The following is a 13,777-nucleotide window of genomic DNA, read 5'->3' on the forward strand; positions in this document are numbered from 1 at the left end:
GCACCGACTTAACGCGTTCGGTTAACATCGTAGGCATCAATTTCCATAGCGATGCACTAAAACATGAGTCAATTAAGTTCGCAACTGCATAACGAATGGATACCACATCTGTCAAAGCAGCTCAAGCAGTAGCATTATTGAGAGAAGACCTGAGCCAGAGGGCCGTGGCAAATCGACTAAATTTAAGCCAATCTGCTGTGTCCCGAGTATATCGTCTTGATATGTCCTGTGTATATCCGGTACCAAGATACTGGTGATTATGTCCGCCGGCAAGGAGGAGGTCGTAAACGAACAACAACGGAGAGAGATGATCGATTTCTTGTATCTACATCTCTGAGAAATCGACATTTGACTGGTGCTAATCTCAAAGAAGAGCTTAAAAAAGTCCAAGGTGTGGTTACTAGTGTTTGGACAGTCAGAAGTAGACTTAAAGCAGCCAACCTGACACCAAAAAGGGCAGCTACGAGTCCCAAGCTAACTACAGCCCAGAAGTAAAGGCGACAAGAATTTGCTCGCGAACATCTGGATTGGGACAACTATCAATGAAGTCAGGTATTATTCTCCGACGAAAGTAGGATCTGCGTACATGGCAACGAAAAGAGGCGTTGAGTCTATAGAAGGCCAGGAGAACGATTTGCTCAATGTTGTATACGAGAAATTGTGTCATATGGAGGCGGTTCTTGTATATTTTGGGCAGGCATTTCCATGGATGGGAAAACCGAGTTAGCATAATGAAATTGAGAAATGCGCTTAATGATGAATGGGAAGCAATGCCTCAAAAGTTTATTAGAAAAGTCATCCGGTCCATGCGAAATTGACTGGAAAGTGTAATTAGAAATAGGGGTGGTAATATCAGATATTGAAAAATAAAAAAATTCATTTCGTAATTGATGATTTCTCTGTTCATTACGTCTTTCTTGGGATAGTTCCAATAATGAATATTTGAGAAACTCTGTATAGCATATTGTTTTTATAATGCGTCTTCCAAATAATGAAATAGCGGTTTTTGTAAGTTCAATAATAAAGTTACTATTTGCACATTACGTCTTGTTATTTTCATACTTCTTACATTAAAACAGAAGGTGTAATATCAAATATCGCTTTGGAGTCGATTGTTTTGCACTCAAGTGTATATATACATCTTTTGAAACAGACCTTAAATTCCAAAACAGTGCGAGTTCGAGTCAATGCTACCCAATGCATTCCTAAAGGTAAATTGTGTGTTTGTCATGTGTTTTTCACACTTAATATATACTCTTTTATTTATAATTTTCTTTCTTTTAATATTCTTTCTTTTAATTCTTTCTCTTTCTTTTAATATTAAACTCACTCTTTTAATATTTTTTAAAGTTTCCAGGAGATGGCTCATAAGGCCATTCGATAGACTTCACATTTATCCGCATTCCGTTTATAAGGTATTGTTATGGAAGATAATATATGCCGCTTTTGGGGTATTTCTCCACTTTGGTATATATTGTTGAAGATCAGGGTAAGCATTTTTACTGCATCTTTGTCCATAATGTTCAAAAATTCTGCATAGAAGTCGTCTAGCTTTGCGGCTTTTCCTTTGAGTCCTTTATTTTGAGTGGTAGTGACCTTCCTATTGTATTCACATAGTTGTGAATATGTAATATATTAATACTGTTGTCACATACTTCGTGCATGTTGATTTTATTTCTTCAATACCACCTATTGAATTTCCTTGAGCGTCTGTTAAGGTTATCGGACTTTTTGATTTATAGAGACCTGTTGATTCATTGATCTCTTTGTGGAGGTTGAACGAATCGTGCTTACGTTCCAATATCTCAATTTATTTACGCTGTTCTTCCAAAATTCTGTTTTTAGCTTATCTGTCTAGACGCTAATAAGAATAGTCTTTCCCCTTGGATTCTCTTCTTCTGTCCATCATTTGTAATAATATACTGTCGGTCATCAATTATTTCTCCTTTTCGGTCTTTTTGGTCGCAGGTATTGGTTTAATATTTCCCTCCAAATGTTTTCTGTTTCAACATCATTAACTACTTCTGACTTAGATAATATGTTGTTCTGCAGATATTCTCATATTTCTTGTTTGATGTTATTGTCTCTTAGTTTTTAGAGATAATACCTTATAGAATTAGGGTTGTGAATTTTTAAATTTCAGACGAAACTTACCGACAAGTGGTAAGTTTCTACATCAGGGTAGGTTTTTATTCATGTTATTTAATTTTTGAATTTACTATGGAATATTATAACGTGTTAGCAAGTAATAGTCAGGTGTACAATATACTGTGTGGTAATTTGAAGAATTTATTGGTAACTAGTAAGTCTTCTTTTGAACCAATGTGAATAGGCGTTCTCTCATTTCGCTCTCCTAAATCCCATGAACCTACTACTTCAGTATAATACTATTATCGCTTTTGGCGTAGGCAAGTCACCCATAATAAATTAGCTTTACTTCATTAGTTTTTAACTTATTTAAGAATTTGTTGAAGTCGTAATAAAAAGCCTCTATTACTTCGTCTGATTTGTCTGCTGTGGGTACGTATATGTAGACTATGTCGGTTTTTGCTGGGAATAAATCCATTTGAATGAGATTTGAAATCTCTCGAATATTGAAACAAAAATTGTAACCTTCTTTTTTATTTAAAATTATTTCGACGTTCTATTTAAAATCATTCCGGAGTAGTATATTTGATATGCGTCTATTTGACATTTTCCGACACTAAGCCTTCGCATTTTACTGATACCCATTATATCTATTTCACTCTCTTCATTTCATATATGGCATTATACATTTTGTCTGCTTTATACATAGTTTTTAAGTTCTAGGTGCCTATTTTAATCAATTTTAAATTTTCTGGGCACGTCCTTTCATTTTACTTGGGATTTTCGTTTGCTAACGACCTAGGAGGCCCCGTAGTTTTGTTGTATTATTCTTTCTCTGCTAAATCTTGCACTCTGATATACATGATCAGTAGTCTTTACTCTTAAAGCTGTAGCTATGATAGATGTACAAGAGAAATCCATATGAATCTTAAATATAGTGGTTTCTTCTTGCCTTCCACGTCCTTACGCCGTCTACCTTTCATCTACCTTTAAAGCCAGTTTCCCAACCTTACATAAAAATAGTGCCCTACCACTTACTAACTCATCTGCAAAAAGCCTTTGGTCAGTAAGTGAGGGATTATATTTATTGGCATCCACTCTGTGAACCACGTTATGTGGCGTCCACTCGCCACGCTGGTAAACTGATGGCGAGTGGACCCTATGCTCCAGTGCGAGTTAAATAATCTAAGACAAGTAAGTAAGGTAGATTTATATTTTATATCTAAAACAAAAATAGGATTGTAATATACTCACATCTTCCAACCAGAAAATAGGATGTAAAGCAGAAGTAAGGTTATTCATTATTGTAATCTTTGGATTCGCCGCTATTTCCAAATTCATTTGGATTCTAATTCTAACACTAATTGGAGCACTAGTCATCTAAAATTAAAAAACAAATAAACAATAATTAATATGAAATGCAAACTAAATATGTAAATATTATACACAACTATTAAAACGAGATGTGTGACGTAGATAGTAGATAAAATATAAAATCTTAAATTTCTAACTTAAAATTACAATGACAATAGCCTATTATCAAACTAGAGTTAAAAGGTAATTCATAATGTGCAACCAAATAAATACTGCTATGCCCGGCTAACTTAGAATATGACATACACACAAAATTCACAAGCACACCTACTCAATATAGTTCTCAGTCGGAAATCACAAGCAAACCGCACTGCGACTACTGTATTTTCCAATTCCGAGATGTAACACCATCATGACTTTGGGATGCATGACATAAGTGTTCGTTAAGCGATGCCCCAGAGAGTTGGAGAATTCCAAGAGGGAACTCTTAGGGAATTATAGCCTTGGCCAACGACCAACCAATGCACCCTCAGACTGAGAGTTTTGTCTACGCTGATGACCTTGGTATAGCCGTAAAGGGGAAAACACTCACACAAGTAGAGTCGACAATGGAAGAGGCTTTAAACATGATGTCAACTTACTACAAACAAAACTCATTAAAGCCAAACCCTACTAAAACCCAAGTATGTGCATTCCATCTCAACAACCAACTAGCGCATGTAAAGCTGAATGTTTCTTGGGAGGGACAACGCTTGAAACATATTGATAAGCCCAAATATCTTGTAGTAGTACTAGACCGGTCACTAACGTATAAATTCCACTGCCAGAACACAAGACAAAAGGTTTCTACGAGAAACAACCTTCTCCGGAAACTTGTAGGGAGCAAGTGGGGTGCAAACCCCCAGGTCTTGAAGACAACAGCTGAGGCCTTATGTTTCTCAACAGGGGAATATGCTTGTCCCGTCTGGGGTAGATCTAGACACGCCCAACAAGTCACCACGGCGTTGAATGAAACATGCAGAATAATTACCGGTTGTATGAAGCCTACCCCCCTACCCCTACTGTACCGGGTAGCTGGATTCTCATCACCAGATGACCGTAGATGCGCCTCACAATATGTGGAGAAGTTCAGGCAAACTTTCGATGAAAGGCACCAATTATACGGGTTTGACGAACCACCAGGAATCAGCCGACTTAAATCAAGGAAAAGGTTTATGAGAAATGTCAGCGTCGAACCACCCGAACTGTTCCCCCTGCATCCAGAACGACCTAATGGAATGAACCTGGACTGGAGAACCTGGCGGACACTGAATCGCATACGCACAGGTGTTGCCCCTGTAAAACAGAACCTCATTAAATGGGGCATCAAGACAGACAGCGACGCACTTTGTGAATGTGGGGAAATACAGAACATGGAGCACCTGAGAGTATGCAGACTTTGCCCATCACAGTGCACCCTCGATGATTTATGGCTCGCAAATACAAAGGGTGTAGACGTAGCCCGATATTGGGCAGAAAAACTGTAGTCGGATCCAGACAAGAAAAAGTAAAGTAATAGCCTTGGCACGACATGGGCGCATTGGCGTGATTGACAACATTTCTTTTTAAATTAGTTAGAAGATATTGGATACGGAGAGAATAGATATGGGTCAAAAGAGAACTCAGAAATAATATACTTCTCAGAGTCTACAAATAAAAATATAAAAAATGAAAAGACTAATATGTTTTTTGTACCCACATAAAAATAAAAGAATGGGAAAGAAAAGTATTTTAGTATTTTAGAAAAGTGTGTAAAAATTTATTTATTAGTTGTTTCTACTTTTCAAAAAGAGCGGGATCAAAAATAAAGCATGTAGCAAATATGGTAATACGCCTCCGCTAGGAACAGTAAATTGTTCTTCTTAATTTCGTCTTTTGGATAAATTCGAATGTAATTATAAGTTCGAAAGTTGTTTCTAAATTCCCTTTGTCCGAGTCTTCTCGATCGACGATAATAAAATAGGATGTTGAAGTCGTGAAGTAAAATATAGTTTTAATGACAGCTACTCTGCATTAGTACGCTATAGTTGTTTTTGAGGTAAAAATATATAATAGACTGCGTCCCAAGCTAGTCCCGAAGCTAAGTATATTTATAATGTCACTAAAATGCTACGATACATCAAATAAGTGCATTGCCCTCTGTATAGAACAAAACCTTTTTTGACTTTTGAAAGCTGGTAAATATAATTTGAATCGAGGAAATGATTGCAGGATTTTCCTCAATAAAATATTAGGTAGCAGTTTGCAGGAAGTTTAACAAACTGTAATTAAGCTACTAATTGATATGTTTCACAATTATACACGGTAAAACTATACATATTTAGGAAATTAGGATTAATGTGAGATTACAAATTAATGGACTAATTTGTGACATCTATCTATTACGAATTATTCTATATAAAAATAATGCGGCATACAAAATATATAAAAGAAAAATAAAGTACACAATTCGCTGTAACACTTTCAAGCAAGGTGATCACGCGATCCAATAAGGATCGCGTTTTTGTATGACGTAAGCGGAACAAGCAGCGTACAAACAAACATTGTTAGGATTTGGATGTCATTTGTTGAGTCCAGAGTTTTTGTTATATTGTAGTTGGCGTTTACTATTTTACCTCAAAATTCTGGGACGCAACAGTCCGCAGAAACTAATATAAAACATGTATAATGAAGTTAGCGAGTGCATAAAACTGACCTGCATATTTTAGGTCAATTGTGAGATAAAATACATCTGGAGAAAGTTAAAAATGTTTTGGGGGAACGTTCTTTTTCATTATTTCGCGGTGTGCTATAGCGAGATAACATACAACTTAGCAAGACATGTTACTTCTATTCTCATTCAAACATGACTGTTTTGCTCGCTACACTATCGGCATCAATGAGCAGTGAGTACAACCGATGCTTTTTAAACCGCAGTATAGATTCGTTGGTTAAAAAACATTCGTGAATGGACTGAATGGATGTGAATGGACGTGAATGGAACAAACGCAGGACAATTATTCCATGTGCCAGAAGATCGATTACAATGATACTTATATAACACCGCTTATTTCATTCTAAGATAAGTTATTATACAGGCTTTGACATGTGGATCTATCGCCGCATGCTGAGTTATAGTGAACACATCGAATACCTAAGAAAAGAGAAAATATTTGCGTATTTATTAAAACAATACACTTACCGGATCAATGTTTACATTCATAATATGATCTTCATGGACCGGGTTTAAACCTTTAACTTGAGTCAATAGTGATTCATCTGCCTCTAAGAAATGCGGCAAACTCGCTATAATTGGTGCTCCTATACATTTTGATAATTCAAATGTTCCTTTTTTAAGGCACGGTCTTGGTTCTGGGCAATAACACTTGTCCGCCGAATTGTTTTGTTGGTCGCCTAAATTTCCTTCATATCTTCGTACGGTAATTCCTCTAAGTACGTCGTCTCGAACGTAGTCGAGGGCAATATTCCTGAGGATGATATATTAAAATAAATATGTATACAACGCGATTAATCATCAGCCACATCATAGTTAAACTAAACAATAATAAATACATAAATATGTTAAATTTTAATTGACATAATATAAGAAAGAGGGTAAATGTAAAAATAAACAACAAATAGTATGTACACACTCTCAATAACAATGTGCAGTTTATTTACTTATTAGTGGCTTGACGCGGCATATTCTATTTGTCGTTTATCACATCGCAATGCATTTCCTCATGTCATATAATTATATCTTCTTTAGTGAGGTCTCTTTTTTCAATTGCTGTTTTTATTTGTCAGTTCCACTGTAATGTAGGACGTTCCTTTTTTTCTCCTATTTGGTTTTCATTTCCAAGTTCTCAGCGGTATTCTTGTCTCATCCAACCTTCGCATATGTCAATACCAGAGTAATTTTTGTTTTTCTATTTCATCATTTAGTGTCCCCTTCACATTCATTGGGTCTCTAATGTGTTCATTTCTCATTTCGTCCATTAGTGTTAATCTGCAGCTTCTTCTCCAAAACATCATTTCCATTGCATCTATTTTTTTTTCATTTTTTTATTTGTCACCCACGCCTCTAAGCCATATAGTGAGCAGCTTTCCCCTATTATCTTATAGAGTTATTGTTTACTTTTACTTGTAATATCGTGACTCCATATATTCGAGTGTAATTGTCATGTTATTATCTTTCCTGATATCCTCTAATACAATGTGCAATTCAGCATTAAGTTCCATTTTTTTTTCTATGAGCTGTTCTATAGAAAATATATTTTCAGTATATGAGCGTTCGGGACAAAAACACTCTGTTCTTAAGTTTGCAGCTGTTCCTCTATTCTTTCTTTACTGATTTTGCTGTATAACATACCCACAGAAGGTGTGACGCATCTTCGCCTATAATTATATTTTTGTTTCCCTTTTTATATATGGACCTTAAGTAGCCCATTCCTTCGGTAGTTTTCCATGAAATAAGCACTTAATATTTGTTTTAATTCTTCTATTAAGGCCGAAAGTGGCGTGTTTAAACGCTCTGCAGGTATGTCTCCAAGGCCAGTTGCTCTGTTATTTTTCATCTTTTTAGAGCATTTCTTATTTCGTTTTTAGATATATCTCCAACTTGTATTAGATAGAGAAGCAGATAATTAAGCACCTGGGTAAGATTGGAGTTAGAGACTAGAAAGTCATATGCAAAAATAGAAAAGAATGGATCAAGACTGTAGAGTACCCCAAGTTACATAAGCAATTGTAGAATAAAAAAGTTATTGCAGGGAGATTCTTCGCGACAAATAATTCGGAAGAGCCTGTAGAGGGCGGTAATCGTTTCGCTAGGAGTGTAGATGCCATGATGATGATAATGAAAATTTCTAGAATAGATAGGGTATAAAGCTATATTTATATAAAGCTATATATAAGCATTGACAGTAAAATTATAAATATAATGCAAACATTATATTGGAACGAAATTGATGAGCAACACTCAGAAGAAATGAAGATCTGTAAAGGAGTTAGACAGGGATCTGTTTTATCGCCATTTTTGTTTAACTTATATTTTGAAGAATATATTTTCCAAAACACGCTCAATAATATCAAAGCGGGAGTTACCGTTAACGGAAAATTAATTAACAGCTTACGATATGCAGACGACAATGTGATCATAGCAACAAGTATAGAAGATCAACAACATCTTATCGAAAGCTTAAGTATGAATAGTGCTGAGATGGGAACTACTATAAACGGTAAAAAAACGAAGTACATGCTAATTACAAAAAGACCACAAAATATGCATCACCTATTGACAATCAATGGTAACATGATAGAACAACTAGAAAAATATCAGTACTTGGGAACTTTGATCAATGAAACCAATGATCATACTGCAGAAATAAACAGGCGAATAGAGATTGCCAGATCAGCATTTATAAGAATGAAGCCAGTCCTAACGTGCAAAAATCTAAATTTTGAGATCAGTCTACGTACAATTCGCTGTTATATATTTTCAGTATTATTATATGGAGCTGAGACTTGGCCATTAAAAAAAATGCAATTTAAAAAGAATCGAGGCTTTCGAACTCTAGTTATATCGCAGAGTAATAAAAATATCATAGACTGACAGAATTACAAATAAATAAGTACTGGAGAGGGTTGGTAAAGAAACAGAACTAATCACCACTATACAAACCAGAAAACTGGAATACCTAGGCCACGTGATGAGGGGACCAAAATATGAAATTTTGAGACTTATAATACAGGAAAAGATTCAAGGAAGATCTGTTGGCCGAAGGCAGAACTCATGGTTGAAGAATCTACGTGATTGGTATTAATACAAATCGATTGATTTGTTTAGAGCAGCAAGTTCAAAAATAAAAATAGCCGTTATGATTGCCAACCTCCGTAAGGAGACGGTACTCTAAGAAGAAGAAGGTACTTTGAACTTAATTACAAATATGATGACAGAGCAGGTTCAGTAAGTTCAGAATCATCAAGTATAAAATGTAAGCAAAATTTAAATTACCTCCAATCTAATTAAAGAAATTTAATAGAGACTTGAAAGATTGGCTTCCTTTTTGGTCACAGTTCAAAGTAGTACATGATGATCCATCAATTGATTTCATTGATAAGATAGCTTATTTAAGACAAGCCACTGTCGAAGCTAGTAAGAATAGACGATTAGTGGAGAGGTTTTCTGCAGTAGCCGACAATTACTCAAAAATTATTCAGAGTTTGCAGTCTAGGTTTGTCAGAGAGGATCTCCAGATTGATGTATACATTAGAGAGCTCTTAAAGTTGATTTTGAGTCGAGTTTCTAGTATTCCTTGTAATCTTTCTGCTCTTTATAATATGATTGAGAGTCAACTTCGTTCACTTAAGACCTTAGGCATAACTGCTGATAAGTAAGCGGCGATATTGTATCCTCTTATTGAGTCATGTGTGCCAGAAGATATGATTCGACTATGGCATAAATCTTCACAGTTTTTAAGGCCTTATGTTTCCGTGTCCATGAAAAATATCGGAGAAACTGCAGAAGTTACAACTTTAGAAATAATATTGAGTGAGCTAATGAGCTTTTTACAGAGTGAAGTTCAAAATGAAAAAAAAATTGATTTAGCAACGGAAGATTTTGGTTTACCGACTGAAAATAAATATAAATTTAATAGCCTTGTTGCCAAGAAAAATGTAAAATTACCTAAGCAAAAAACTGATCAGCCCTTAGCGACCGCTGCTGGGTTAGTTAATTGTGAGGTTTATAGTTGTATATTTTGTGAAGGGCAGCATGACAGTACAAATTGTTTGAAAGCACAAAAATTTACTATGAAACAGAAACGTTGAACATTGTCAGAAAAGAAAGCCTGTTTTCGTCTGAAAACTCTGAAAGTAGAACATGTCTGAAAGTAGAACATTCTTCTACAAAGTGTAGAGGAGGTTTGAACTGTATATTATGTTGTAAATTACATGCTGTTTTGATGTGGCCTAATGTGCCTGTTAATAAAATTGATACATCGACCTCAAGTAGTACTAGTAGGAAGAAAATATAACTGAGGATCAGACGCTTGCTAATTTGAATAATGCACAGGTTTTTTTTACAAACTCTGCAAATAAACATAGGAAGTGCACATGGTACTAAACAAGTAAGGTCACTTATTGACACTGGATCGCAGAGGACATATATTTTACAAAGTACCGCGCAAGAAATGGGTTTTTCTGCTAAGGGAATGGAAAAGATTTTACGCTTGTTTATTTGATGCCTTAGATCAAACAAAAATTTGTGCAGATGTCTCTTCTATTTATGACGCCCTTGGATTGTGGAACTCAGTGACATGAATATTTCACTCAGCGATGTCGGAAAGATAGCACCAATTGAGATTTTGTTTGGAGCTGATATTGTAGCCAAATTGTATACAGGGAGGAAATATCAGTTACAGTGTGATCTTTTAGCAGTTGAAACTTTGTTCGGTTGGACTCTTATGGGCAAGGTGCCGGCAGTTGCTTCTAATTTTAGTACAAGTATGATTACATTTTCGTTGTTTGTTGAATTCTTCTATAGCGAAATTCTGGGAGCTTGATGTTATTGGGATAACCGACCCCGTAGAAAAAATGACACGAGAGGTGGCGGCCAAAGAGGCTAAGAATTTTTTTTATGAGACTGTCCGATGTGACAGCGAAGGCAGGTATAAGGTTATGTAACCTTTGTTAAACGAGCATCTTTTAATTTCAGATAATTTACTTGTCGCTAGGAGGAGGTTAGATAATACTTTAAATAAGTTAAAAAGGTCTAATTTGTTTATATTTGTATTTTATATTCAATGAGTGGTTAAACGAGGGTGTGATTGAAATAGTGAATAATCCCGAAGAGAATAATTGCGTGCATTTTTTACCTCACAGGCCCGTTATTAAAAATAATAGTAAAACCAAAAAAATTAGGCCTGTCTCTGACGCATCATCTCATGAACAGGGTCTTCCTTCCTTAAATCAGTGTATGGAGGTAGGGCCTAATCTTATTGAACTTATTTCTTTTGTTCTATTACGGTTCAGACAACAAAAGTTATGACTTGTGTCGGATATTCTATAGGCTTTTCTTCAAATTCCTATACATTAAAAGGACAGAGATTTTTTGAAGTTACTATGGGTGAACAATGAAAGAAAGGAATTTTTATTTCGACCCAAGAGGGTTGTTTTTGGAGTCAATTGTAGTCTATTTCTTCTGGGTGCCACTATAGAGTTTCATTTAACAAACGCACTGGAGAAATGTTGTAATGATAATCCGTCTTCTAAAAACACAATTGAAAAGCTTATGACTGGGTTTTATGTTGATAATTGTGTGACCACTGTTATTGATGGAGGGAGCATACAGTGGGAGGCCTCTGGTAATACAAAAACAATTGTCCCTGTTCTTGGTCTTCTCTGGGACTCTTCAAGAGACACTCTGAAAATCAATAGTGAAAATTTTCAAGGAATGGAATGAAAACGTTCTATAACTAAGAGACTGATGCTTTACATAGCTCAGAGTATATTCGACCCTGCTGGTTTTACCTGTCCAGTATCTCTATTCCCCAAACTGTTGCTACAGAACCTTTGGGAGAAGCGCCAGGGATGGGATGCTCCAGTCGAGAATATATGGATGAAGAATTTTGAATTGGGTTACTCATCTTCCTGAACTGTCGACTATTGAGATTTCACGCTGGATTCAGGCTGGACTCATGGAAACTGATCATTGGAGCTTGCACAGATTTTCAGATGCAAGTAAGAAAGCTTATGCGGCTGTAGTATTTTTAAGAGTGGTTCGGAATGATGATGTCTCAATTTTTCCTTGTAGCAGCTAAGAGTCGTGTGGCTCCTTTTAAGAAGATTTCTATATCCAGATTGGAACTGTTGGCAGCCACTATTGGTGCTAGACTTTATAAGTCAGTAAAAAGTCAATTTTCTCAATATGTTGAGTATTATTTTTGGAGTGATTCCACTACTGTTCTTTCTTGGATTCAACGTAAGGATGACCGGTCTGTTTTTGTTTTTAATAGAGTTCAGGAGCTAATTTAGCCAATCCTAAGCGTTGGAAATATGTACCTGGTTCTCTCAATCCTGTCGATCTACCATCAAGAGGCTGTGGTGTTCGGCAATTGTTCGACTCTCGATGGTGGGAGGGCTCGGAATGGTTGTACAGAAAAGAAAATGATTGGCCCCAACAAAAAGTAGAAGTTGATGAAGAAGAAGCCTGTACCAAGAAAAAGAAAAAATCCAGTTCCTCTCTATTGAATATGACGTCCGACGATTGGCACCTGTATTATTTTTTGGCATCAGTACATAAAACTTTTAAGAATGATAGCTTGGGCGCTGCGATTTTGTTATAATCAAGAAATTCATACGGAAAACGTACAGGCGCATTGGTCGCTGAGGAAAGCGATATAGCCGAAATATTTATATTGATGCTAGTGAAACACGAAGCGTTTAGTTCAGATACGAAACTTATTTCCTCGCTAAACACGTTTCTCGATTGATTTGGACTTATACGTTTAAAAACTCGCGTTACTGAGAGACTTGACATAGAAGATTTTCGTCTGCGTATCTTACTTCCGAGTGAACATTTTATAATGCGTAAGTTAATTTTGAGCCTACACAAACGCTTTTGTCATGTAAGCACACAAGGACACTTAGTTTGCTCCGCGAAAAATATTGGACTTTAGGGACTACAGGGATTATACTACTTTAGGGATTGTGTGGTCCATTTTAAAAGAATGGGGGCGGTTCCAGAAAGGTTACCTCAAGAGAACGTTGGTCGATATCAGTTTGAGGAATAACCAAGTGAAACGAGTGCGAGAGTGATAAAAAGCAGAGCATCTGACTTAAATGAAAGATATACACGTTGTGGCCGGGTGGTCACAACTCCTTTAAAATTTAAAAGATATTTCATGACTTTTTCGTGACTGTCTGTCTGACTCTGTGACTTGATTTGCACTTCGCGTGTGCCGCTGGTAAATAATCAAATTTAAAAAAGCAAATTTAAAAAATGCCCTAATCAGCATATCGTCACTACGGCTGAGGGATGGTGTGAGGCAATTAAATTTTACGAATTTTTCGTCTGTGAATGTAGGGAGTATCGAATATCATATTATTAATGTTACAATTGCGTAGATATAGTCAGTCCAATTTGTACCACTGAAGCAAACTGTATTAACCCATTTGGTCCCACTGTACTCATCTAAGTATAGCAGCAAAAATGGTCTAGTAGTGACACATCTGGTAAAAAAGTGGTACTCCACGTGTATGTCTGATTCTATTAGGAAGTGTTCTACTAGATTTCCACAAATTATACCCTAGGTGGCGCTTTACTTCCTAATTTTTGCCACAGTAATTATAAGCT

At 36.0% G+C, this 13,777-nt stretch overlaps 1 protein-coding gene across 1 annotated transcript in view; it reads right to left on the reverse strand.

Moving 5' to 3' along the window:
* Nucleotides 1-13,777, reverse strand: part of LOC140439785 (sensory neuron membrane protein 1-like) — a 126,854-nt gene that overhangs the window by 14,812 nt on the left and 98,265 nt on the right. The window contains exons 6-7 of the mRNA XM_072529924.1: nt 6,623-6,908; nt 3,343-3,468 (exon numbers count right to left, since the gene is read on the reverse strand). Coding sequence (XP_072386025.1) covers nt 3,343-3,468; nt 6,623-6,908 — 412 coding nt within the window. The remainder of the gene's footprint in view (nt 1-3,342; nt 3,469-6,622; nt 6,909-13,777) is intronic.

The sequence above is a fragment of the Diabrotica undecimpunctata genome, chromosome 4, assembly GCF_040954645.1.
Source record: "Diabrotica undecimpunctata isolate CICGRU chromosome 4, icDiaUnde3, whole genome shotgun sequence".
Classification (NCBI taxonomy): domain Eukaryota; kingdom Metazoa; phylum Arthropoda; class Insecta; order Coleoptera; family Chrysomelidae; genus Diabrotica; species Diabrotica undecimpunctata.